General features: G+C 38.2%; 2 protein-coding genes across 2 annotated transcripts; both read right to left on the minus strand.

Moving 5' to 3' along the window:
• Positions 1-1,969: 1,969 nt before the first annotated feature.
• Positions 1,970-17,912, minus strand: capn9 (calpain 9). Its single transcript, XM_059341926.1, has 20 exons — positions 17,601-17,912; positions 16,544-16,613; positions 15,420-15,538; positions 14,233-14,366; positions 12,738-12,906; positions 12,561-12,644; positions 12,031-12,116; positions 11,276-11,350; positions 10,391-10,551; positions 10,061-10,218; positions 8,757-8,965; positions 6,517-6,553; positions 6,349-6,429; positions 5,953-6,010; positions 5,427-5,491; positions 5,230-5,298; positions 4,544-4,622; positions 3,574-3,690; positions 2,424-2,482; positions 1,970-2,303 (listed from the first exon to the last, which is right to left on the minus strand). The coding sequence occupies exons 1-20, from the start codon at positions 17,799-17,801 to the stop codon at positions 2,277-2,279; spliced, it is 2,058 nt and encodes a 685-aa protein (XP_059197909.1). The 5' UTR covers positions 17,802-17,912; the 3' UTR covers positions 1,970-2,276.
• Positions 17,913-20,636: 2,724 nt separating this feature from the next.
• Positions 20,637-25,899, minus strand: taf5l (TAF5-like RNA polymerase II, p300/CBP-associated factor (PCAF)-associated factor). Its single transcript, XM_059340632.1, has 5 exons — positions 25,763-25,899; positions 24,231-24,372; positions 23,723-23,827; positions 22,835-23,595; positions 20,637-22,154 (listed from the first exon to the last, which is right to left on the minus strand). The coding sequence occupies exons 2-5, from the start codon at positions 24,367-24,369 to the stop codon at positions 21,357-21,359; spliced, it is 1,803 nt and encodes a 600-aa protein (XP_059196615.1). The 5' UTR covers positions 24,370-24,372; positions 25,763-25,899; the 3' UTR covers positions 20,637-21,356.
• Positions 25,900-27,250: the final 1,351 nt, after the last annotated feature.

Consider the following 27,250-nt stretch of genomic DNA (forward strand, 5'->3'; position numbering starts at 1 on the left):
ACACAGAGCGAGGAGGAGAGGACAGGAGAGGCTGTTTACACAGAGCAGAGAGGAGAGGACAGGAGAGGCTGTTTACACAGAGCAGAGAGGAGAGGACAGGAGAGGCTGTTTACACAGAGCTGAGAGGAGAGGACAGGAGAGGCTGTTTACACAGAGCGAGGAGGAGAGGACAGGAGAGGCTGTTTACACAGAGCAGAGAGGAGAGGATAGGAGAGGCTGTTTACACAGAGCGAGGAGGAGAGGACAGGAGAGGCTGTTTACACAGGGCAGAGAGGAGAGGACAGGAGAGGCTGTTTACACAGAGCAGAGAGGAGAGGACAGGAGAGGCTGTTTACACAGAGCAGAGAGGAGAGGACAGGAGAGGCTGGAAACATGACAATACTTCAATTATGTTGTAATTTTGTGTATTTTCTGGTCTTTTGTTTTATTTTGGGTATTTTTGGTTTTTGTCTTTTTTTGTAATTTTGTGTAATTTTTGGTATTCTTTTATATATTTAGAGCATTTAGAGCTTTTTGGGGTATTTTTTTAACTTTTGATAATTTTGTCTTTCTTTTACAACATTTATGACACTTATGGGCACTTCGAAAAGTTATTGTGTTTATAAATTGCATTTTATTCCAATTTATTAATTTGTTTATTTTATCAGAGAGGATTTATGCATTATATTGTGTTATTCTGCAAGACATGTTTGAGTTGTCCCCACTTCTAGTCATGGTTGTGCTAATTCCATAGAGCTGCAGGACTTATAGATTTATATAGATTTTATACATTGCAGTGAAATATAAGGTGTAAAAAGAGTTAATAAAAAACACCCTGAAGCTTGTTGGTGTTCAGTGGCTGTGTGTTCTGTGTTTAAAAGGCAACAGTTAGAAGAACACCTGTAAATAATTCATATTGTCTGTCATTAATGTCATTAGTAACACCTCTTGGTTCCTAAAAAAATTGTCTGCTGTTAAAAGTATTTTCTACCCAACACGAATAAGTTCTCTGGTGTTTTTCCACATCTCACTGTAATCATTAGGGTTAGGACTGCTGAATGTTTCCTGTTTTTCTGGTTCAATCAACATTCTTTCTCTCTGTCAAACACCTGCACCCACTCATCAGTCTGCAACCTGCACACTGATCCTCCTGCATCAACATCATTTTCATTCGTATATTCTATACGTCTGTCTTATCTGCTTTCTAAATATTTATTTTAATCTGTTTACCTCTTGGTACAGGTTCTTTCCTCTGGTGTTCCCTCACTGTAAGTTAATGACATTAAAGAAAGCTTTTATCAGTTCTTATTGTTTAATTGTTATTGAATGCTGTTTGTTATTACTGCTATTAATAATGAATAAATTTATTGCTGTGTGAAAAGTGACAAGTAAAGTCTGTTTCATCAAAACAACCCCCCGTGTCTCTGCTGCAAATAAATAAATCACAAACGTATATATATGTACCATGCTACAGTGTTCGAATGTAACTAAGTACATTACATGTACTGTAAGTACAATTTTAAGGTACTTTTACTTGATTTTTTCCACTGCTTGTTTTCCTCTTTATCTCAGAGGGAAATAATGTACTTTTTACTCAACTACATAACTTCCACAAGTTTTTTTTTCTGTTTCAAAAATAAAATATCTGAGTACTTCTTCCATCTCTGTTACAGATAAAACACATAAAATTACGCAATGTTAAATTGGTATTTTTTACTTAGGAGCACTTTAAACCTGCAAAAAGATAAAGATAAAGATAACTATTAAATGTTTGCAGAAGTTTCAGTCCCTTTGCATCACTAAAAATGTGAAGAATCACACAGAATTTATCTGATATTTCTGTGAGTTTCACTGTGTTATTGTATCTCGTTATTGTATTATAATAAAGAAAAACTGTTTTTAGTCCAGAAGAATATAAATCTTGATTCATCATAAAATTTAAGAGATATATGTCCAACTCAGGAGCATTGACTCAAATCCAGGCCAGACGTTTTGTTCTAAATTTATTTCCACTTCATGCAGAGAGAAAATAATAAAACAATCTTTGGTCCAAAAGCACAAGTCAGCAAATTTTAGCATTTGATCCCATTGTTCCAGCACTTTAGCGCAGACAGCATCTCACATTATTTAGTTCAACAAAAAAAACAAAAAAAACAAAACCCATACAAACAGACGGATGTTGAGAATTTAAAAAAAGAAAAATAGAAATTGCATCTGAGCACCGTCGCGGCCTGAATATTCAACATGCTGCACACGTTTTGTTCTTCTGGTGGCTTCTGTTTGCTTCCAGCTTCTCCTCAGAAGTTCATCGACAACATCAGGAACTGTGAGGGGAAAATAAAAGTGTTGTAAAAAAGCAGGATAACTCCCACCTGTCTGGTTCAGCAGGTGTGTAAAACAAACACCACATGTGTATTTGCAGAGATTAAAGGACTAATCTTTACCTGCATGATGTTCATGTTCACCCGCCCTCTCCTGGAAGTGTCCATGGCCTTGAAAGCTCCTGGTTTAGAGGAAGAAATGACAAATGACTCCCTTAAAGTTCACTTAAACACCGATAAATCTTCAAGATGAAATCCTCTGAGACTTATTTGAACTTTCTGTCTTTAAGAGGCTGCAGCTCACTGTATAAAATGAGCTGCTATGACCTCTAGGATAAACATTTAAAACCCAGACAATACAATAGTAGTTAATAATAGTAATAATAATAGTTCTTGTTCTCTGTGTGCAATATGTCCTATTATAATTAGTATTATCATCAGTTCTATTTATCTTTATTTTTGTCTTTTTATGTATTTTCTCTAGTTGAAGTACCTTTTGTATAGAATTATTATATTATTAAAATATATCTTATATTATATATTTTTCTCATTTATTTTATTATTTATATATTTAACTTTTAAATTATTTTTATTAATAATGCATATAATAATTAATAGACACAACATCTAAAATCCAGACAATAGATGTTAATAAAAGTAATAATAAAAGTAATAATAAAAATAAGTGTCAGTTTTATTTATCTTAATTTTTGTCTCTTTATGTATTTTCTCTAGTTTAAAGTACCTTATATATATATATATATATATATATATATATATATAGTTTTATATATATATATTTTATATATATATATAGTTTTATATATATATATATAGTTATATATAGTAATATTATATTATATAAAATATATTATATAATACAATATTTTTTTCTCTTTTTATTCTATATATGTTGAGCTTTTGAATTTATTTTTCTTTAAATTATTTTTATATTTTTTAATTAAGTTAATTATTTTTCAATCTAATTTATTTTCTCACAAGCATTGTTCTTTAACATTTGAACTTTTTAAAAGATTTTTCTTTATCTTTTCTTTTCGTCAATAATCAGCAAAACACTTTTAACTGCACTGTCCTGTACGAAAGGTGCTTAACCAATACATTTTGATTGATTACGGTTATTGATTATCATACCTTATCTAAAAACCAATGTGTAGGGTCATACAGACTGTAATTAATATAAATCTAAATTCAATCAGTAAATCTTCACTGTAATACTTTTCGTGGATGAAAGCAGGATTTTGTGTTGACGTACTGAACATGTTCTCCAGACGGACGATGCAGGTGAGGTAGTCGTCGAAGTCGATGTCGTAGTTATCGTCAGCAAACCTCAAACCGACCAGCTGCAGCAGCTTGTTGTCCAGCTGCATGCCTTCATTAACAACAAAAACACAACAAACGTCATCATCATCACCAAAAGCTAGATTATTATTATTTTTATTGGCTGTAGTGTCACTGCTGCTATATGCAACAATACTTTAATAATGTTTGTCAGCACTAATACGTTCTTTATTAATGCTGGAAGAGCATTCAACCTTACTAATGTTAATATAAATAAGAATTGAATTAAATTTAACTGCTTTGCAAATTCTGGGCATCAAGTATTGAAATAAGAAATATAATGTAAAATTAAAAAAATAAATTAAAATTAATAATAATAGTATTTTTTAAAATAAAAAATATAGAATTATTTATGTATTTATAAATATACACACACACAAACACACACACAATATGTATGAATGGAAAATAAATGCAAATACACTATGATGTTGCATTCAGCTGGCATATTTTTTATAGAAAATATATGAACAATTATTACTAAGTATATAAGTGCTTCTAAAAATCACACATAGAGCATTTATTTAATGTTATATTATGTTATTTAACATTATTTTGTTGCTCGGTTTTGACTTTGCAAAAAAAACATTTCATAAAAAAAAAAACATTTTAAGAAAGAACTCAATGTCCACTTTCTGGCTTTTTCAGGCACTTTCAGCTGCATCTCATGGTCTTCCTCAGTGGATAGAGTTTGCTCAAAGTCTCCATGACAAATGAGGAAACATCCAGTGAGGAAGACCATGAAAAAGCCAGTAAGAGGGCCTTGACTTAGATTTTGAACATACTTCATATATGTATAAGAAAATGAATTTCAACATGATAATAGTGTAATAAGAAATGTTTGTGAAGAAAAATAAAATGCTAAATGTAGCATAAAGTCTCACCTGCAGCTTTGAGCGCGCTACGAAGCTCGTAGGAAGACATCTTCCCTGAGCGGTCTGTGTCGAAGGACAAGAAGAGCATCTGCAACAACACAAGTTCATCAACAAACAACCACAACACCAAAACAATCACAGCTGGAGCTGATTTACAGCTGCAAATAAAGAAAAGTAATAAGAACATTTACTCAGCTTCCTACTTTTACTTTCCTTAAAAATGTCCATATTTTGCAACTTTCTATTTCTACTCCACTACATTTATTGGACAGCTTTTGCAGATTTATATGATACATTCTAAACATAATAAACAAACATATTATTACAAACCCTTCATGAGAATATGTTGCAGCAGAATGTAAAATAACATGTATAAATTATATATAAATGAATAAAATGAGCACACACTCTCACACTCTCTAACACACACACACACACACACACACACACACACACACACTCACACTAATTATAATCCAATATTCTGATATATTTTATTCTGATATTCTGCACAATGAGAACTTTTACTTTTTGTACTTTAATTACATTTGCTGCTGCTACATTTGCACTCCTACTTAAGAAATAAAAATGACTGCAGGACTTTTACATGCACATATTTTTACGCTGTGGTATTACAGATCTGAGGACTTTTTTCACATCCAATTCCCAGTTTAAAACACAAAATCAACACTTACAATCCACTTCTTCATCTTTTCCCAGAAGACCTTAAACTCCTGGAACTCCAGCTGCCCTGAGTTGTCCACCTGGTTTACTGTCAAGGAAAACATTTTAGTTGTGTTGTTTTAGAAACTTATTTAAAAGGATTAATGTTCACATATGTAGCCTTAAACCACACTTTCACAACAAGTCAGTTATTCATTTTAAAGGATACATCCATCAGGTTGATGATGCTGTGACAGGTGCTCAGACTCAGGCCGTCAAACTTGATCTCTTTTCCTGAAAACAAAATAAAACAGTTAGGTTGTTTTTGCATGACTTATGAATGATAAAACCAACAGAAAATACATTGCAAAGGAAAAATTAAAGGTGCCACATGCATCGTTTGGCATCAAATGACTGCAACAAATGTACTTTTTCTGCATTTGCATACAAGACCATAAATTAGAGGACTGCAATTTCTAAAATCTACAATGTTTTTTACATAATAACAAAGTAAGCCGCATTTGAGGAAAAACTGCTGCATTAAACATTTTTGTCTTGTGACTCATTAAAATCTACAAAACTGCATTTTTCCTGATAAATTTATGTCTTGCAAGTTAGATAATGCACGAGAGTCGTCTTTGCTATCTCCTTTGCACCTGTAAAGTTTTTCCTGTTTTAAAATCAAGGCAGAAGTACAATTAAATTAAATTAAATAATCGACAAGGAGACGTCAAAATACATTTTCTACAACTTACGTCTGCTGAGAACGCCGTTCAGCATCTGCTGCAGCTCTCTGACAGAGATCGCCTGGTCCTGCAGACACACAGAGTGGAAGAGAAAACTTTGAATACATGAAGTATTATAGAAAAAAATTAGCCAGTGGGTCAAATGGGTCAGTGGAAAAAAATGGAAAAAAATCCAGTCACTTTTTGTGACAAAGAAAGTTGGGACCGACTCACAAATTGAAATATCTGCCATTAGGGATGAAGAAGCCAACATTAGAATTGGCTAAAAAGCTTGACCATGTTAAACTTTATTCCCCAATTAATGGGTTTTTACAGTTACACATCAGGCAAACTCCTGGTTGTGTGACAAAAAGTGAACACTGTTGGACCGATCTGAATGAAGACGAAGCAGAACTTTTTTCTTACGTCTCCAGCCAGCTGATTGAACAGCCTCCTCAGACCTTTCTCCTCGTCCGTCTCTTCCTCTGGAGCGGAGGGTGGAGCCGGCTGGAGGAAAACAACACACCATCAGCACATAGCAACAGCACGGGTCGACTGACTGATTGATTATAGATTCCTGAGTGATCTACTTACGTCTGGCAGGTCAGCATCGACGGTGGTTCCCAACTCCCTAAACACAATAAAGATTAAAATAAAAGTCAGTGGGCCTCATTCATGAAACGTGAGCAGAACGAATTTGTGTGTAAACCGTTCGCAGACGGAAATTTACGTGCATCTCCGCATTCATCAATATTTTAGTAGCTCCGATCTTTTCGTAGCTACTAACAAAATCTACACATGCTGCTGACCACACGTAGTGCTTGTGTAAATTTAAGAACGCATATAAATAATGCTCGTCACTGTTGGAAATTACAATTTTAATTCATAATGCGTTCTGTTATGTACACAATACGCAGATGCCTTTGAAACATGTGATATAAACATGACAAACGATTAAAAATATAACATATTTAGTTAAATTAGTTGGCAATTGGCGGGATTAAGATTCAGATTAAACTCATAATTGTGAATTATCTATGTAAATTGACTCAATAGATTACGCGTTATTTTCTACATGTTAAATGATGATAATAAAAATATAGGCTAATAATAAAATCACAAAAAGGATGTAAACCATTACCATATCTGGATCAATTCTAATTAAACCTCCCACAGTATAAAAGGCCCTCAGTCCTAGTTAATGGTAACCATGGCTGAACTTGTACTTCTACATGATTTGGCGCAAGGCGCTATTTGGAGAGAGCGGTACTTCAGGGATCGGGCAGATCTGTTGGCTGAGAATGATGAATGGTTGATTAGTCGTTTCAGACTACCGAGACCAATTCTGTTGCATTTATGCAACATTATGAAGCCTAATCTGACGAGGCCAACAAAACACAGCCATGCCATCCCTGCACACCTACAAGTGCTATCTGTGCTTGGCTTCCTAGCCACAGGGACGTTCCAGCGGGAGATAGGTGACAGGTCCGGCATTTCGCAACCATCCATGAGCCGCATCCTGCCTGCAGTTCTCAGAGGTATCATTAAATTAATGCCAGAGTATATCCAATTTCCATACGGCGCACAACGGCAGACAGAAGTAATGCAGGGGTTCAGTGCAGTTGCAAACATGCCAGGTGTTATCGGTGCCATAGACTGCACACACGTACGCATCAAGGCTCCATCCGGTGATGCATTTGCTTACATTAACCGGAAAAACTTTCATTCCGTGAATGTGCAACTGATCTGTGACGCAAAGTGTGTGTTGTTAAACGTTGTGGCACGGTGGCCCGGTGGGACGCATGACGCATTCATCCTGCGTAATTGCGCAGTTGGCACGCGTTTGGAGGATGGAGCTGTGCGAGACGGCTGGCTCATTGGTAAGAATATAGCCTGCATAATCACATGTGTGTGTTATATATGGACTTACCCTTCTATATCCATAGGGGATAGGGGTTACCCACTGACGCCGTGGCTTATGACCCCACTGGCCAGCCCGCAGACACCACAGGAGCTGTCACACCACTACTAACAGATGAAAATCAATTTTTTTTTTGGACTCCACTTCTCCCAAAATAATTTCAATCTCCGCTTCGGAAAAAATCTTTTTTTCTTTCTCCTGCTTTTTTTCTTTGTGCCATGACTGACAGGTCGACAGGATGCCTCTACACACCTCCTTATATGGTGGTCATTAGCAATTCATGGGCGGGGTTCATGCTAATTGCTGATTACCGGGAGCGCGCTGCCACCTTACGATGGATTGGCATTCATGATCATACACACGTGTTTACGATCAGATCTGAGTTTCCCGCGGCGTTCATGCATCCGGAGTAGGTTTTTAGTAGTGTAGGCTTTTATGTGCAAATCTACGCACAAATCTACTAACGTTTCATGAATGAGGCCCAGTGAGTGCAGATACTTTGTGCAGCTGCAGGAGACATTACAGCTGTCAATACAGATTAAAATAATTTGCAGAAAGGATCCTCAAATATTCATTACAAAAAATAAAATTTGAACAAAAATGAATTTATTAATTTAAATTCGAATTCAGATATGGTGCCAAAGTTCCTCGCTTCTTCTGACTCTTTAAAGGTTCATTTTTTTTTTTAAATTCTCTACAGGTTTTAAATACTTTTTATTACCTCTGTCATGGAGGTTGGTTTGATTTTTATTTATTTTATTTTATTTTTATTTGTCTGATTTTCATGAATAACGGACTAATATTTTTTTAGTTTCATTAACATAAAGATAGAGCATGGCCTTGGTGGAGGTTTGCATTCTCCAACTGCCCTTCTTGCTGTTTTAGTTTTTAAATGTTTGTTTTGAACACTCACAGAGCTCCGGCTTTCTTCTCAGAGAAGATCCTGACGAGGAAGTCGGCCTCGTGGTGGGGCTGGAAGGTGGTGGGGACCAGCAGGTATTTCCCAGGAGGCAGCGTGAATCGCTCCGATATCTCGCGCATATTGATGTAGGTCCTGCTGCGAGCCTTGGACGCGTGGTAGCGGAAGAAGTCTTTCCCCACTTGGTCCTCGCCATCTGGGGCCTGATAGACAGAGACAGGACAGGAGACAGGAGATTAATTAAACTTGTTCTAGCTGAACAAAACAAGCCAATGAACACTTCAGTTTGCATATTGGTTGACAAAATATGATGAGTAGAGGCAACGTACGTATATAAACAATCTGACAATGAGGTCCATTTTGTAGCTCTCCTGATGTTTTAGATCGTATTAAATGAGCTTCATCAGCAGGTGGATTGTGTCAGTTGTCATTGGACTGTAAACATTCAAATTTGAGTTTTTATGGGCATTTTAAAGACTACTTGTCCATGTTTGCTTCTCATTCTACTACAACTACATCTGCTGATGAAGATCAAGAGATATGATTGAGAGTTCCAGAACAAGCTACAAGTACTAAATGGACCTTGAGATGAGGTTGCTTTCAAGATCAACAATTAACTTTTAACCTCAATAGAACAATAGAAACACAATCTTAGTTACCAGCAAATTATTGTTGAAGTAGCTCTAACAGCTGTTGATCACAATTTTATTAATCTAAATAAGTTGCTTCCAATTATCCTGCCTGCAGCTGTTGTTGCATGTGGCTTCAAATTAAGTTTTTGTTAAAGGTGTTCCACAGGGATTAACTTTAGGGCCCTTGATTTTTTATTCTAATATAACTTATAGTCGTTTACTCTCTGCAAAGTCTGCTTCTATGCTGATGATACCACGTTATATGTCATAATTGATCTCAATAAAACCTCCTAAAGAAACTACAGCTAAACTAACAAAACTAACTTTACTTCATAAAGAATTCAACCAACAAATTCTAGTGATCAGCAGTATAATGCAAAATAAATTCCTTGTACAGTACATTTATTTAGACATGGTATTCTTGTATTGTCTTATACTTGAAATAAGTCAATTTTAGTCAAGTAAATAGTTAAAGATGACATGAAATCCTGATCGAAGGGCTGTTCTGATGAGCTCCATCACTTTACTACCAGTTAAAACACTTAAAAGTAGATTTTAAACCTTGTTGCACTTTAAACTTTACTTTTTACAAAGAAAAAAGTGACACCATTAAAAGAAAATCCCTTTATTCAGGAATCAGAGGCTCGAACATGTTCTGTTTCTGACCTCGTACACTGCAAAGCCGATGGTCTCCAGGTCCAGGCCTTCCTTTCTCAGCTTCCGTCTGTTCTTCTGCATCAGAGCAATCACCACGCTGCACACGTCGTCATCATCATCAGCGTCCTCCAGCTGCAGCTTGAACTGTGGGTTGGTCCAAAACGTGTCTGTGCATTGAAGATTTGCATATTTAGAGAGCAGTCTGGGACGAAAACACAGACAGTTTGAAGCCAAAATGAAATTGTCCTGTAAAATCTTGCCAGGAAACCAAACATGTTTATTCTGCAGTAAAGCCTAGGTGAATTCTTCTCAGATTCTTCTTAGATCTGGTGGTCTTACCGACGTAGTTTCTGCAGCCTCCAGCGGTGGAGCCACGGATCCAGTTTCCCTCGAACAAGTTGACCTCCCAGTGGCGCTTTGTGTTGTCGGTCAGGGCGTCAGGGGTCATGTTGCAGATCTCCACCTTGTCATAATTCTGCTTGAAGTCGTCAAACTCCATCCTGGTGTCACAAACACAACCAGTGTCATCTCCAAATACACAGCTTTGTCACCTTCATTCTCAAAAAACATTGAGTTTAATTATAAAGTAGGATGACATGCAAGAGACATCAGAATAAAGAAGATCAAAATCTCTTTTTAAGGTCATTTTTCAATGCATTTTGCAGATAATTCATGGAGCCTGGATGGAGAAGTTGAGAAATTTAATTCGGAAGCACTCAGTCTGCATCAGAGCTTTTCATCTCATCCGATCAAAAGCGCTGAATCAGGAGTTTTTGGCTTTATGTTGCAATTTGATGCACAGTACAGCAGCTCAATCTACAGCTTGCATGTTCTGGAGCAGTTCTACTTGCTGAGATGTGAAATTGACCTTGTTTTTAAGTAAAAGGGCACACTGTTGTTGAACTGAGCAACCCTGAGTGGTTGGCAGACCTCACTTTTTTGTTGACATGTGTTGCAAATGCATTAAGCTTCAACTCTCAGTGATGGCGATGCTGCACACTTCACAACTCTGCAGGGAAATTAGGTCCAGTTTCTGATCACAGGTTTTTACTCAACAATTGTTGCAGACTTTAACCAGTTGCAGTTGAAGCTCATGCAATGTGCTGAAGCTTTACATTGATTTATTTATTATGATTTAATGTACATTCATAACACTGAGACAGGGTTCTAACTATACCATTTTCTGAAAGTATAATTTGGACCGAATTCATCACATGGACTCACCAGAACTCTCCATCATCTGAATTCTGCAGGATGCGATTTTTGTCTGCTGCGTCAACATAATTCCACTCTCTGGACCTGAGACAAACACAACATGAAACAATCTGTTACAACCTTAACATGCAGAAGCCAGAATACTAATGCTTTCAATATACACCTGGTTCTATTTTTTTCTTCTTTTTTTTTTTTTTTTTTTACACATACATGAAATGTGTTTGAGAGCTCTGCTGGAATTTGAAACTCTGATATATGAGACTCATAATTATATGGTATACTTGTTTCATGTAATCACTTGGTAAACTCATGTGTCAGGGGCAAGGTCAGAAAGATGGAAAACAACTGAAACATTTCAGTGATATTTGATTCCTATAAATGTAGATGCTGACAAACTGTTTTTCAGATTGAATGAAATAAGAGAATGAACCGATGATACATACAAAATAACAAGAGAAATGCAAAATGCCTTGGTCTTTTAAAAGTTTGCTCCTATTGTCTCATAATCCAGCCATGGGTTTACTTGTCTGTATTTGTCTCCCATATCCAGCACCTGCACTTTATAAATGATGTGACAATCCAATAACAATCTACCTCGTTTTGCACTATGATAACCATTGCACATTTGTATATATACAATGCTTACTATTTTCTTACAGTCAAGTGCCACCTGTGTTTTTTTGCACATCTCCTGCACATTTTTATTTATCTTTGACTTTGACTTTATTTTGAAATATTTAAGATTTTTTTTTTTTTGTGCTTACTTGTCACTCCAGGGCCCGTTCCACTCGACCTGACCCCAGGGGTTCCTGACCCGGATCAGCTGGACCTTCCTGCCTCTGACAGTCACCTGGAAACCAAAGCAAAAGAGTTCATGTGTTTATTATTAATGTAAGAGTTTGTCTATAGCTATTCTCACTTTATTGTTAAGAAAAACCTACAAAAGAACACATTTTAATTGACAAACTAAATACAAATCTGGCTTGTTTTGACTTTGCTTGCTTGTTTTCATTTCCTTTAACAATATTTTTCCTTTTTTAGGTCAGGTTGAAAAAGAAAACAAAAAGGTTGCAGGTAAATAATATCCAAGCAGCATTTTCACAGTGCTTTCTTCATGCAAACAGTAACTGAAATGACCTTCTGTGTTTGAGGTTGTTTGTGTGATTTCTCTGCGGCAGCAATTAAACTAAATAAATGTTTTCAATCATTGAACGTCTTCTCTGTTAGCAGCTCTGCAGCGCTGAAACTGATTCCAGTCAGAACCACATGACACCTGATGTGAGCTGAGCGTTACCTCCTCCATGCCTGTGATGGAGTAGGCGTGTCCCTTCACCAGGCCGGAGCTCGTCTTGGCCTCCGATTCTGCAGAGCTTGTGATCTGCAGGAAATAAAAGAACAGAAGAGCTCGATTCAGGTAAAGAGGAGGGGAAGACCTGATAATTAAACGGCATAAATTAGAAAGAGCATTTACATCAATAGAGCATCCCATCATGGAGCCTCTGTCCAGCGCCTTCTTCATGATGCCGAACAGGTTGTCTGGAGCTTTCTTGGTTTCGTACACTTCCCCGACGCCACCGGTGAAATCCTCCATGGCCTCCATGGTGCTGCCGCCCTTCAGGGACTCGTAGCTGCCGTGCAGCCTGAAGGAAACATGTCACAGCGGTCAGAGAGAAGTTCAAAGATGTCCGGACGTTCATGTTCCCCAGGGGATGAATCCTGATCATTTTGGTGACCCCCTGGCTCCACTATCAGGCCAAAACCTCAGCTTTGCTTTGAGCTATGTGATGTGTTACATAGGGTTGGAAAACTTTCCATGGGAATTAACAGGAATTTATGGGAATAAACTGGGAATTAACACAATTGAAGGTTGGCCTTTAACAGAGAACTTAAACATAGTCAGGGAAAATACATTCTAGCATAATAAGTACTCTTGAATATCTGCTATTCTTACTCCTCAACTTCATTTAACCCTCCTGTTATGTTGTGGATATGTTAACCCATTTCAAAGTTTAAAAATCAAAAAAAAAAAAAAAAAGTAGTAAACAGTATTTTTCATTGACAAAAATAAATAAATGTAAAATATATATATTTTTAATAATATCATGGAAAACCATGCACTTTTTATGAAAAACAAGTGAATTATTCTCATTGAACCTCATTGATCTGTGAGAGGTAAAGAACACCATCGCACTAAATATTGATTGAAATGGTTAGTAATGGAGATAGCAATGAAATATAAACAGTGTTTATTGGGATTTTTTTTTCTGACACTTTGCCTCGAGTCATATTGACCCACAAACATTATTGCTGTTCCTGAGAAATGAACATAACAGGAGGGTTTACATGTTAAAAAGGGACTTTTGGGGGATTTTTGGGTCATTTAAATTCATTTTTGAATGAGTAATAGCATGTCTTTGTTGTTGGAAGAAGACATATTTTTTTTGATTGTTCATTAAAATAATTAAAACTTGATAAAGTTCTACTTCCAAATAAATCTGTTAAAATGTTTTGTATTATTTTGCAGGATGTCTGCTTATGACAAAACAAAATGTTTATATTTATGTTTGGATATGATAAACTTCTTTTAAATTACCCCCAATTTCTAATTAATTCCCAAAAATTCCCATTAATTTCCATTAATTCCCATAAATTTCCATTTATTCCCATACATTTAAAAAAATCAATAAATTCCAATAAATTTCCATTGAACATTGCACATTTCCATGGATTCCCATGAATTCCCATTAATTTCCATAAATTCCAATTACTTTCCATTAATCTCCATAAATGTCCATAATTCCCACTGAAAGTTCCTGATTTAGAATATTTCCAAAATTCCACAGCTTAACTTCTCGTGGAAAGTTTCCAGAAATATACCAGACATTTTACACCCCTTTGCAACCCTCGTCTCATGCACATTTGAGCAGATGTTATTAAAAACAACATATAAAATTAAGTTCTCTTACTTGGCGTAGGCTTTCTCCAGCAGGGCGCTCCAGAACTCGTTGTTCGAAGCCGAGTGAAGCAAGATGAGTTTGTTTCTGACCGACGGCAGCCGGTCGTCCACCACCACGTCAAGCCATTTGTTGTGCTGCCAGAACTGAGACACAAACAGAGAACTTGTTTCCAGCAGAAGATGAGAATTACTGCAGAGATACGGCACGGGTTCGTATAGATGGTTTGCCATCTCTCAAGTCTCTAATACCTTTAATATGTTTTTATGTGTAAACAAAAAGCTTAGCTGGAAGCAACATATTGACTTCATGTCTAAATAATTATTAAAAAAATATATTGGTATTACCTATAAACTGATTAACCCTAAAAATAATTTTTGAGTAATGATGAGTAAGCAAATCCTTATTTTTTATTTATTTATTTTCAACATGGATTCTTAAATTAATTATTATTGTAACTTTTAAAAAAAATCTAATTAATTTTTTCCCTTACATGTATAGGGAGAAGGATGGGAGGAGGCAGGTGATATTCTTATTTGTTGACCTTTTCAATGTTTTTTCTGTCTTCTTTCTGGAGAAGCCATTAATAAAACAAATTACTTTTGCTTTATTATAGTTTAATAAATCCTTGTCTTTCCTATTGTAATATTGTATGGGCTCGTATAGTTTTACCACAACCCTCAAACTTTCTTCTCTTTCTACTCTAGCAACCGGCCGAAATATACGCCGTTTATCATAGAAAGAAACTAAAAAAATAGGCATTATCGTTGGAATTTGAACTTTTCAACAGTCCATAAATAGATCATCGGTACCAAAAGCTTTCATTAAAAAAAGTGACCAAAACAAAGCTTAAAATTGTGATATTTGTGTCAGAATCTCTTTATTCTACATATTCTTCAAAAATAAAGCATTTGCACTAACCAGATCCTGTTAAAAACATTAAATTCTGCTCCTCAGAGACACTGTGAAGACATGATTGATTCTGCTGAGACCAACGGTCACGTGACAAATATTCACTGAAAATCTGTTTACACAGAGCTGAGAGGAGAGGACAGGAGAGGCTGATTACACAGAGCAGAGAGGAGAGGACAGGACAGGCTGTTTACACAGAGCAGAGAGGAGAGGACAGGAGAGGCTGTTTACACAGAGCAGAGAGGAGAGGACAGGAGAGGCTGGAAACATGACAATACTTATTGTACCTGGAAGTGGAAGATGCCGGCGTATCTGTGGTCAAAGTCCTGGTCGTGGGGGACGACTCGGGCCAAGGTGTCTTTTTTGAGGGTCAAGGAAGCGATGGCTGCCAGGAGCCAGCAGTCCCCTAAGAGAGAAAAAAGACACAAAAACAAAACATTTGAATTCCTCAGGTGATTTTCTTATAGGTAACTGTTTACAATCAGAAATATTGGCTTTCACTTCTCTTCTGGCAAGATGTCGTATCCAACCACTTCATTCTAAAGCTCCATCTGTTTCTCTGTGGCCTATGGTCAAACAATTTTGTGGTTTTGGGCTAATTTTCTTCCCCTAACATGTCTTCTTATTTGGGTGCATATTTTGATATATATATATACAATATTTTGTCTTCAAACAGTGATTTTACATTAAGAAGGTATAAAAACCTTTAAAGGCCGTATTCTCAAAACTATTTTTTTCTCATAAATCTCAACTTCAGCTTCACTTACAGACACCAAACTGACCAGTTTTATTCCTCAATATATTCTGAAGGTTTATACAGAGGAGTTTGTCTTCATATCATTCATACCCTGATGTATGTATTTTTTAATGCCTTTTGACAGTATTTACTAATTTATGACATGATAAAAGGAGATATCCCAATTCCATTCAGTAAAAAACTTTGAATCTAACATATCAACAAAATAAAATAATAACTTTGACATTTTCTCAATCCAATGTTCAGATTTATGTCCTGAAAATATATGCAAATTAGTGCATATTTAATGAGTTCACACCTCATTTGCATATCTAAACATTAAATAAATAAAAATAAAACTTGTAATGCAAAAAAATATTGTCTTAATGTTACCAACAAACTGGGGAAGTTTCATTGTGATATCTATAAGTTAAAAAAATTACCCTATTCACCTGAAAGTGTCTCTCAAAAATATATATATTTTTTAATTTCATTGTTTTTATTTATATATATATTTCAACTTGTCATTTGTGTTATTTCGTTTTTATTATTATTTTTTTAAGAAAAGAGAATAGAACATTAATTATCTGTAATTTTATATATCTGTCTTTATATGAATACCCTCAATAAAATTAAATAAATAAAAGATTCTCAAAACATGACTTGAGTACCGACCCAGCTGTCCCTGGCAGATGTCCGTCCTGTCTGCATTGCCAACGATGAACTTTGGGTTCTCGCAGATCTCCTGTGGACGAACCGGAAATGGAACAGGTTGGTTTATTTAAGAAAAAGAAAAAAAAGAATACAACTGACAGTTGAGAGGTGACACAAGTGCCTTTAATAGGTGTGTTCACATTCCAGGCATATTAATCAGCTCGAAATCCCAGTCACTGAAACACAGACACACTGAAGGCAGCTGAAGCATTTACTCTGAAGGAACGCCCAAGACAGAAATGTAACGAACATGAGTGGTGAGTTTTCCACCCCGGTCACTTGTAGGTAAAACTGCTGCACTGTAAGCTAAACCCCCTCCCACATATTTAGAATCTAAAGTGACACCAGAGACAAAAAACATCTTGAATAAACTCATAGAGCTTCTGCATATGTTTTAGTCTGAAGCTGATTGGTTAAAAATGACCAAATCAAACACCTGTGCTGGGCTTGTGAGCAGACAATCACAGCTGCTTTTACTGCAGATAAGTAGAGGCGTGTGGGTTTAAAGTCTGCGTAGTGAGGAAACTGCTGCTGCACTTGACTCTATTTACACAGTTTTCCTGCAGAACTGGTTCTGCAGCTACGACTGGATATGTACTTAATTCCCGTTTTAGTATTAAAAGCAATAATTTCACATAAACATCCACTTCTTTTATGAAGTCTCATTATGTCTGTAATTACTGATCCTGCCAACAATCATTCAGTCACTCAACTGCCACTGACAGTTTTCAGTTAATCCAGTTGTTTTGAACCAGAGTTTTACATTTATTAAACTTTAAGTGCCTATTAGAACAGTAAGGAAGTCCTATTTATCACTAAAACAGCTGGGATATTAAAGATAGTGCTGAGTTATCATAAAACCTCTCAGAGGATGAGTAATCAAAACATTTCATTCATTCATTCTCAAAAACTGAATTCAGGACACAGATTTGGACACTTTTCCTCAATTCTCTGGATGCTGCTTTGGCCAAACCCCCCTAATACTCAAAATCTATATATGTGATGTGTGCCTACATACCTTGGGCCTCTTCCATTCAATGTGGACGGGGACACTCTGGCTGTAGTAGAGCGAGGAGTCGACGGCGGGGAAGTCTGGATCCTCAAACAAAACCCCCTTCTGCAGACACTCCTGCCTCAGCTGCTCAAAGGACTTCCCGTCCCACTGCGTGTTCAGGGCCTTTTTGGAGCCTGAGCCCGACAGAGTGGACTGGAGAGGCATCTTCACCTCTGAGAGAGAGCGAAGAAGAGGTGGCGTGTGATGGAGCGAGTCTCCTGCCGAGTGTCTGATGCAGGGACGAGCCTGTCAAGTCGGTAGGGCTGGCAGGTACACACCCTGCACAGAGAAACTGGTTTGTCCTCCTGTGGCGTTGAACCTCGCCCCGCTGACTCTTTCTCTCTCTCTCGTCTCTTATCTCTCTCTCTCTCTGTCTTTGGGCTTGGCCTGAAGGAATCTGTAAAAATTAATTCCTGATGGTTTGGCAACAGATCAATTAAATAGCTTGAAGTGGTGTATTCATTCTAATCTGCATCTCTGAATGGAAACTTTTTGTACACTTAAAGGAACAAAAAATACTGTTGCATAGAGCTACCATAACTGGGAGGCAGTGTTTCTGCAGAGAAAGCACATTCTGCGTTTTCTGCACAGAGTTTGCATGTTCACTAGATGCTCTGGTTTCCTCTCAGAGTCCAAAGACATGCATGTCAGACTCACAAAGGTCCACAGGTAGAGACAGACCCCGCCTCTCTTCAAGTTGTCAGCAGCTAATGCGACCCCTCAATACAAACTAATATCTACTTGACAGCCCTCACCACAGACAGCATGTCTACGAGTGTGATGTAGCTTTCTCCTTATCAGATTATTTGATTTGAGTGGGTTGAGTGAGTTGTTTAAAAGCTGTAACATGTAAAAGTGTAGTATTTCACAATTTAAAAAATGGAAAAATAAGGAAATCCTGGAAAAGAAAAATGCATTTCTACATTCATATTCATCCTGTGACCCTAAAGTGTGACATATTGTGAATTGTTTGGGGAAAACTTAAAGATAGACAGATATTTTTGACAAAGTAGCAAAAGTATCACAGAGAAAGAGACAGCGAGAGAGTTAGAGAGAGAGAGAGCGAGAGCGACCGGGTGACTGACTTCTATAGAGGATGGGTTCAGGGCTCACTATTCAGTTTTTAAAGTGGTAACAGTTACAGATATTGTTGGCTTATTTAAGGAGCCTTTGACCACAAAGAGACGAAAAATGACCAGAGAGATGCAACACATAGATGCAAAATGACTAGACAGACACAGAAATACCCCAAGAGATGCAATATGACCACAAAGAGAGAAAAAACTCCTACAGACAAGATACAGACAGAAACAGAAAGATTCGCAATTCGCAACCACAAAGATGAATAATGACTCGAGTGGTATAAAAAGACCATAGGGATAATATCACTTTTTTTAAAGATACAAAACACCCTCAAGAGACGGAAACCCAACAATAGAGACAAAAAATTACTAGAGAGAAGCAAAATGATAAATAAACTGATAGAACAAATACCCCAAAGAGATGCAAAACGGCCAGAGACAAAAAATGATGAGAGAAAAGAATAATGGCTCTGAGATGCAAACTGACCAGAAAACAGATACAACAATACCCTGAAGACACACAAAAAGACCACAAAGTGTTGCAATATGACTAGAAAACAGAAACAAAGATACCTCAAAGAAGTAAATAAAAAAAAAAAAACACCACAAATGTCAATTGAACTACATGTCTCTTTTGGTCTGGGTGTCCTCCTACAGAAGACTGGTGGGAGACCTTTTACATGTCTGTGCTAAGGGGCCCACTGGCTCATAATCAGTCCACAGGTACAGGTGATAGTGTTATCTCTCTCTCTCTCTGTCTCTGAGCCGAGCAGACCGGGTCGGGGTGTGCCACCATCAGTCTGAGACTCTGTCCTCCTCCCGTCTGACATCCTATAACATTCCTGCCACACACCACTGGATTCTTCACATAACTCGAGTGGAGAGGTGTGGACTCGAGTCAGACACAAAGTTCATTACCTTTGACTCAATGAAAATTGAAAAAAAGACTTGCAACTTGACTTGAACTTGAAACCTTCGTCCCCCCTGGCCGTGCTGCATGCTATGAAGTGCTGCTACTCGCACTTGTTTTCACAAAACTTGAATGCAAAGACTTGTGATTTGTGATGTGCAAAACAACAGTTTTATGTTGTGCAGTAAGAAAATAATTCTTGAGGGTTTGCTTGACCTTTTTGGCTGCAAAAATCCCCCAGAAATTGCATGCACAAGTGCTTTTTCTGGATGCTACACAACCTTAATTAGACCGGAATTAGAAATAAATGGCTAATAGGGAACAGACAAGCAGTACTATAGCATTAGATCAATTACATTATGATTAAAATGCCACAGTGTAGAAATACTGCGTTATATGTACAATTTGTGCATTCATTTGACTTAAAAACAAGCACAAAAGCCCATTTCAGAATGATATATATTTGGTTGTAAATACAGATTCAAAGACACCAGACCCCATTGACAAAAACGGTAATTTTACCTCACAGGACACTGGAGTTGCTTGTCCACTGCTGCCTCCAGCTGTGAGTTTATTTGGGTTATTTTGTGACTTTAATGAATGCAAATAGATCCTTTAGAGCGCCAAAGTCACACAGTAACACCGTGTCCTCACCTCAACCGATTGTTTCAAACTATGACCGTGCTTCTGTAAAATTACTGTTTTTGTCAAAGGAGTCGGGTGGCCAAGTTAACTGCTTCAGTTCCACAGCAGAAAGGCTGTTTGACTGCAAGGTAAAGTGGTGAAAGCTGCCATCTACTGTAGATAGTACGCAGACTCATACAACTACACTTCCAAACATGCGAACTATCCCTTAAGAGTCTCACTGACGCGTGTCCTGTCTATCCAGTCTGGTGCGTCAGGTTTAACAGCATCAGTATCAGTGTGTTTCATATACATAACAAAAGACACTCAAACCAGCTTGATACAAGTGACAACATAAAGAAAAAGGAACTGACTGAACATTAATTCAAATAAATTCTGTTATTTATTCCTTGTTTGTGGGGCTACAGGAGGGAACAAAAGTTTACTGACAAACATAAAAGGACAACTTCCAGGCTGAATTTACAAATGAAATATTCAAAATAACTATATAAAAAAACTCATCACACTCTGAATGTATGAAATCAGTTTCTAAGTCAGTATTTTTTTTTAGCCCTCATTAAGCACAACCTGGGTGGCAACTCTCGGCAGCCAGAATATTACAAAAATACAGTTTATTTACACTTTTTGAAGCATTGCACAGTTCATGCCGCTCACAGAATAGTGCGAAAAATAACAGCCTTTGTTTCAGTAGAAATTTCCTCAACAAGGCTATTTACACTTTTTATTACTCAAAACCTTCAGTAGGTCAGCTCAGAGACAAACCAAGAGAGAAATGGAAGAACATTTTAATACTGACACCTAGTGAAGATGCTTTGGTAAATAGAAAAAAGACCAACAAGGATAAATTGTAATTTATCTATTACTGAATATCTAAATCTGTTGTAGAAAGAGGAGAGTTGTGGATTACAAATAAAGATATTTATTCTTTTTTCTTTTCTATACCAAGAACTACTGAGGAAAAGTCCTGTGCAGGGGGGTGACCTTTAACCTCTCAGCAGCTCGGGGAAGAAAACCGGTGTCCGCAAACATCTGGAGACATTCAAACTCTCCAAAACTTCCACACAAAAAGCCGGACAGCTTTGGCTATGGTTCTGCTTTCTCCTGTGCAGTTCCCGTCACCAGCAGCAGGTTGCAGGCCATGAACTGGACGTTCAGCACGTTGCTCGTGTTTCCAGTGTACATTCCCACCAGCTCGCTGGACGAGCCGTCGGCTGGCGTGCCGCCGTGGGAGTTCCGGATGTCCCACACCCGGACCGAGTTGTCTATAGACGAGGATGCCACCAGGCTGCTGTCCGGGCTGAAGGACAGGCTGGTGACGCTGTCCGTGTGTCCCCGCAGGTCTTTGAACAACGTGCCTGAAGCTAAGTCCCACAGCTTCACCCTCTGGTCCTCGCCGGCGGACGCCAAGTATTTCCCGTTTGGTGAAAAGGCGAGAGACAGCACGGGGCCACGGTGGCCAGTGAAGAGGCGGACAGACGCCCCCTGCTGGGTGCTCCACAGCCGGACAGTCTTGTCTGTCGAGCCGGTGGCCAGGTAGTTAGAGTTTGGGTGGAATTTGACACAGTCGACGTCGGCGAGGTGGCCGGCGTAGAGCCGCAGCGGGTAAGTGCGAGAGAACGTCCAGAGGCGGGCGGTCCGGTCGTGGGAGCCGCTGGCGAAGTAAAGGCTGCAGGGGCTGACGTCCACGTCCCACACCGGGTAAACGTGACCCTGATACAGTGCCGTGTTGGTGAAGCTACCCAGGTCCCAGTAGCGGATGGTCGTGTCCTCGGAGCAGGAGAGCAGACCGGAGCTGTCCGTCAAAAACGCAGTACGAAACACCGGGCCACTGTGACCTCGCAGCGTTTTTATCTCGCTGCCGGAGCCGTCCTCTTCGTCGACCTGAAGAGAAACACACGTGACATCTGACATTACCCGCCATCATCTTCAACTGTTCATTTGAATTCACAAATTACGTGGTTAAAAAGAAAAAAGTAAAAACCTTCAATTCAATCAATTACAAGTTTTAGTTATAGAGCTGCACCAAACAAATATATTCATTATCCTTTTAACTGCTTATTATTTTCTCAATTGTTTTGTCTGAAATGTCAGAAAACTTGTCCATCACAATTTTTAAGAGTAAAAATAGGAAATAGGTGAAATATTAAAAAAGTTGATTAATTTTTCCTCTCAATTTTAGTAATTGACTAAACATTTCAGCTCTTATTCGTTCAAAAATTAGGCTGACTTCTGCTTGTCTTCATTTAAAATCTCCTAGTAATATCATAATCTCACTTTAAGCTTCATTAATAAGTAAAGGGCATTGTCCATAATGCAGTCTGTAAAGTATTTTACGTAAATGAATGAATGTATAAATAGATTATCATAAGAAATATCTAACTGCATCTCTAATGAAGTGTGTAATAATTAATCACTTAAATGTTAGATGTTTTTCAAACAAGAGTATTTGCTGCTTTATATGACTGTAAATTGAATTATCTTTTGGTTTTTAACTACTTTTTGGATAAAACTGGCCATTTGAAAGAACCATCAGAGAGTTTTTATTCCTTCATTCAACTCACTTCCTCTTCCAGTACGTCGCAGGCCAGGTGTATGCGTGACACGTCCGCCTGATGCGGTTTGGCTTTCAGCTTTCTGGCTCGGAGGCTCCACAGTTTCACGGTGGAGCTGTCAAAGCCGGCAGCAAGGAGCCGGCTGTCAGCTGAGACCTCAGCGGTGTTCAACATCTGCTCCGTGTGGTGAAAGGCGTAAAAACACACGGTGGTGAGCGTGGGCGGGCCCTCGCGGACTTTCTTTATACAGTCCTGCAGAGCTTCCAGGGCCGCCTCGCTCTGTGGGATCCCTGCAGGGACCTCCACTCCCTCCCCGCCCTCCGCCCCGTCCACTCCCGCCCAGGAAGAGGTGGAGTTTGGGGCGGCGGTTGCCCCACCAGCAGCTCCATACAGCTGGTAGTCTGTGCGCCTTGAGGCGGTGACCTCCACCTGCAGGTGTGTGCTGAGGGCCCTGCAGAGGGCGCTGTTGTCTTCACTCTGCAGGTAACGCAGCAGGTAGCTGTAGGCCGGCTCTGTCAGGTGAACTACATACTTGTGCTCCAGGAAGGCACTCAGCTTGGGGTTGGCTGCAACATCCTGAGCAGTGAGAACATGGCGGAGCTGCTCGATGATGGCACGCTGCTCGCTGTCCTGAAGAAAGGCGCTGTGGAAACGACTGTAAAAACCATCTACCGCCCCTTTCAGGCCACAGTGCACCATGTCCAGATGGAGGTAGACGAAGAGCGGGTAGAGGACGCTGCTCACCTCCTTCGCCCAGGAGATTTCTGTCTCTGATTTATGAGAAATTAAAAGTATTGAGAACATTGCATTCAAAAAGGACTTATAGAAACAAGCTCGGCCAAATCATATTAATAACAACTTAAAAAATGATGTGCAGCAGGAGTGTGGACGTGATACCTGACAGAAAGGAGCGCAGCCTCGAGTACTGAGCCTCATACTGCTGTGGGTCGGACTGGCAGGGTGCAGCGGAGACGATGTTGGCACATCCCGACTCTGTCTGCACTGCTCAGAGAAGGAGGGAAAAAAAGTAGAAGGCGAAAATACCATCATGTAAATGTATGTAAAATAATCATTATGCAGAATTGGCATTTTCAGAGTGATAAATATGTTAAAATAGCATATTATGTAAAAAAAAATGTAAGCAGCATTTTAATGTAACTTCTTGCATTATTTTATAACCTGTTGGGTATTTTAAACATCCTGCACACACACAAACCGATATTACTGCCTGTTTTTTCTAATTACATTATTATCTCATAGACTCCCATCATATCTCCGTACAAAGACTATACAAGACTGTAAAGAATGTATTTGTTTCAGAAAGCGGCCTTCCGAATATGTTTGCAGAGTCGTGTCAGTGCAAAATCTGTATCCTTCATCCTCATGTTTGTTGCGGTTTGCTCACCTGTGAGGCTGGCAGCCATCTCCTCAGCTGACTGGAAGAGCTTGGCACCTTTCAAGGAGCCGTCAGTGTCCACATACTGCCTCCGCTTTAGGTACTGAGCCACCGCATACTGGATCTGCTCAGTGCGAACCCGCTTCATGACCTGAAAAAAAAGAAGAAAAGAAACCGTCAAAAATCAGAGACATTTCAGAGAAACTGCTCTACAGCTGTCACCAGAATTTAAACTTTCTGACAGTCCTTGTATGGATCATAAGTTACAAAAGTTTCTGTTAGAAAAAGTAACCAAAACAAAGCTTAAAAATGTCATATTTCTGTCAAAATCCATTTATTCTTCATGTTTCATTTAAAAGATCGCCAAAAATAAACCATTTGGAATAACTAAATCCTGTTAAAAACATTAAATTCTGCTCCTCAGAGACACTGTGAAGCCATGATTGATTCTGCTGAGATTCTGCTTGTCAAGTGACAAATATTCTCTGAAAATCTATTTACACAGAGCCGAGAGGAGAGGACAGGAGAGCACAGAGCAGAGAGGAGAGGACAGGACAGGAAAAGCTGTTTACACAGAGCAGAGAGGAGAGGACAAGAGAGGCTGTTTACACAGAGCCGAGAGGAGAGGAGAGGAGAGGCTGTTTACACAGAGGTGAGGAGAGGACAGGAGAGGCAGTTCAATATGTAACGTTAGAATATGTGGACACCCAATTTTCCCCTCCAATATTCATGACACTTTTGGGTCCTTGGAAAATAGTTGGTGTGTATATATATAGAATATTAAAAAATGTATTAGAGAAATTCAGCTCGCATTTTTTCTTCTTTTTTTTTTGTAATGATTTTTGTCATTCTAATTGTGTTATTCTGCACAAAGACGTGTTTGAGTTGTCCCCACTTCTAACCATGATTGTGCTGATTCCATAGAGCTGCAGGATTTATAGATTTATACAGATTTTATATATTGCAGTGAAATTCAAAGCCACAATGAGTAAAATGTGAAAAGACTGACTATTTTGCAGAGGCATTGGTTTAAACCCAGTGACAGGTGAGACTTCATCACCATGAAGTGTAGTGTTAGCAGATCATCTGATGTCAAAAATGTCAGAGAAGATGAGAAGTTTTGTTTTGAAAATAGAATTTCGAACTGAGCCATGTTTGTTTTGATAAGGATAATAAAACATCACTTTGCAGTGCTTTTAATCCGGTTTATCATCTCCATGACAGTATTAATTAAATCTTCCTGAGCATCTCTCCACTAGCTAATTAGCTAGCGGAGAAGCGAGCTAATGTGTTTACTAAGGCAGTAAGCATTAAATACACATCTTTGTTGACAGTTTAAACATATATGTTGGCTGTAAACTAATGTGGAAGCCTGAAACAACGCTTTATTGATACGTTACTCCAGTCTTAACGCCGGCTGGTTGCCACATTAGAGGATGCCTGGGCTGAGCTAACCGGCTAACTCGGAGGCTAGTGGCAGCGGGCCCAGCTCAAACTTTTAGCGGGATTGATCCGCCGCCGCTTGTAAAATCGGTACTCACTGCATATCGTGCTCGTCCTCTCCGTGCTCAGGTACTGTGTGCAAGCTGACGAGGGTTTGATGCAACTCTGTTCCCGGTTGAAGCTACGCAGCTGCCTGTCGTCGCCGCTCCATCGTGGTTTTCCGCCCCCCGGCCAGCCTCCATCAAACCAGGCTACGCTAGTTATCCAGCTAGCCTGCTAGCTCGCGGCTTTCATCCACAACTCTTGGTGATCGACTCGTCGTCCTGGCTTTCCCTCTATCGACGGTCTACTACTTATGTCTTGAACCAAACGCCGTTTAAAAAATAATGAAAATAAGCTTGAGTGGCCATCAATCTCAGCACAGTCAAAAGATTTCAATAAAATGTTAACTCTTTGTAGTGGTTCGTAGTGCTCACTATCGATCGGCTGTGGATTGAGATAGACACTTATTATTATTATTATTATTATTATTATTATTATTATTATTATTATTATTATTATAAGGCCCACAATTGTACACTTCATGTTTATAACATAAATTTCTTAATTAAACCCCACCTTTTAAGTTGTGTTTAAATTAAATTCAATGTAGTCTAAATCTGTAACGAATCTGGTTTTAACAACTTACCATACTGTTATGTGGTGTCATTTATAAAAATGTGTTATAATTGTAAATAATTAAAAACAATAAATGCCTCTTAAATGGAAATATTCAAGTAAAGTACAAGTACCTCAAAAGTGTACTCTAGTACAGTCGGTTTACGTGATTAAATGTACTTAGTTACATTCAACCGCTGCAAATAAGTCTTGAGAGTTGTGGTAAATTGAGGCAAAATAATTGAAATCCTTACTTTATTATTATTACTATAATCATTATTATTATTATTATTATTATTATTATTATTAGTAGTAGTAGTAGTAGAAGAAAAAGTCGAAATGACAAGAATAAAGTTACTTTTTGTGTTGGGTTAAGTAGACTTATATATGTCTAAAAAGTTCACATAAAAGCCCAATCCCAATCCCAAAACAATAGTTGTAGTAGCTACGATAATATCTCATTCGTGTGTAGGGGGATAGTTTAGTTCTACTACACCCTTAAATATTGTGGTTATTGCTCATTTTATGGCATTGATGAAAATCAGGTTGTAGTTTACAGTCTACCTGACTTATTGACACAGGGGCAATGGATCTGTTAATATCTTAAATTGACTTTATTCTCGTAAATTTGCCTTTTTTAAAATGTATTCATTAGTCTCGTATTTCAACTTTATTCTCGTCATTTTCTTCTCGAACTGCGAGAAAAAAAATCAACTCATTATTTTTTTTTACTCATACCTGGCCCCAATCCTCTTCCATATTTTATGTTGTGAATATGTGGGTCAAAAATAATAATAATAACAACAACAACAACAACAACAACAACAACAACAACAACAACAACAATAATAATAATAATAATAATAATACTTTTTTTTTCTAAATCCGCCTGGCTGTGGGCGGGGCTTCCTGTTGACGCAGCGATGACG

Source organism: Centropristis striata, chromosome 1 (assembly GCF_030273125.1).
Source record: "Centropristis striata isolate RG_2023a ecotype Rhode Island chromosome 1, C.striata_1.0, whole genome shotgun sequence".
NCBI lineage: Eukaryota > Metazoa > Chordata > Actinopteri > Perciformes > Serranidae > Centropristis > Centropristis striata.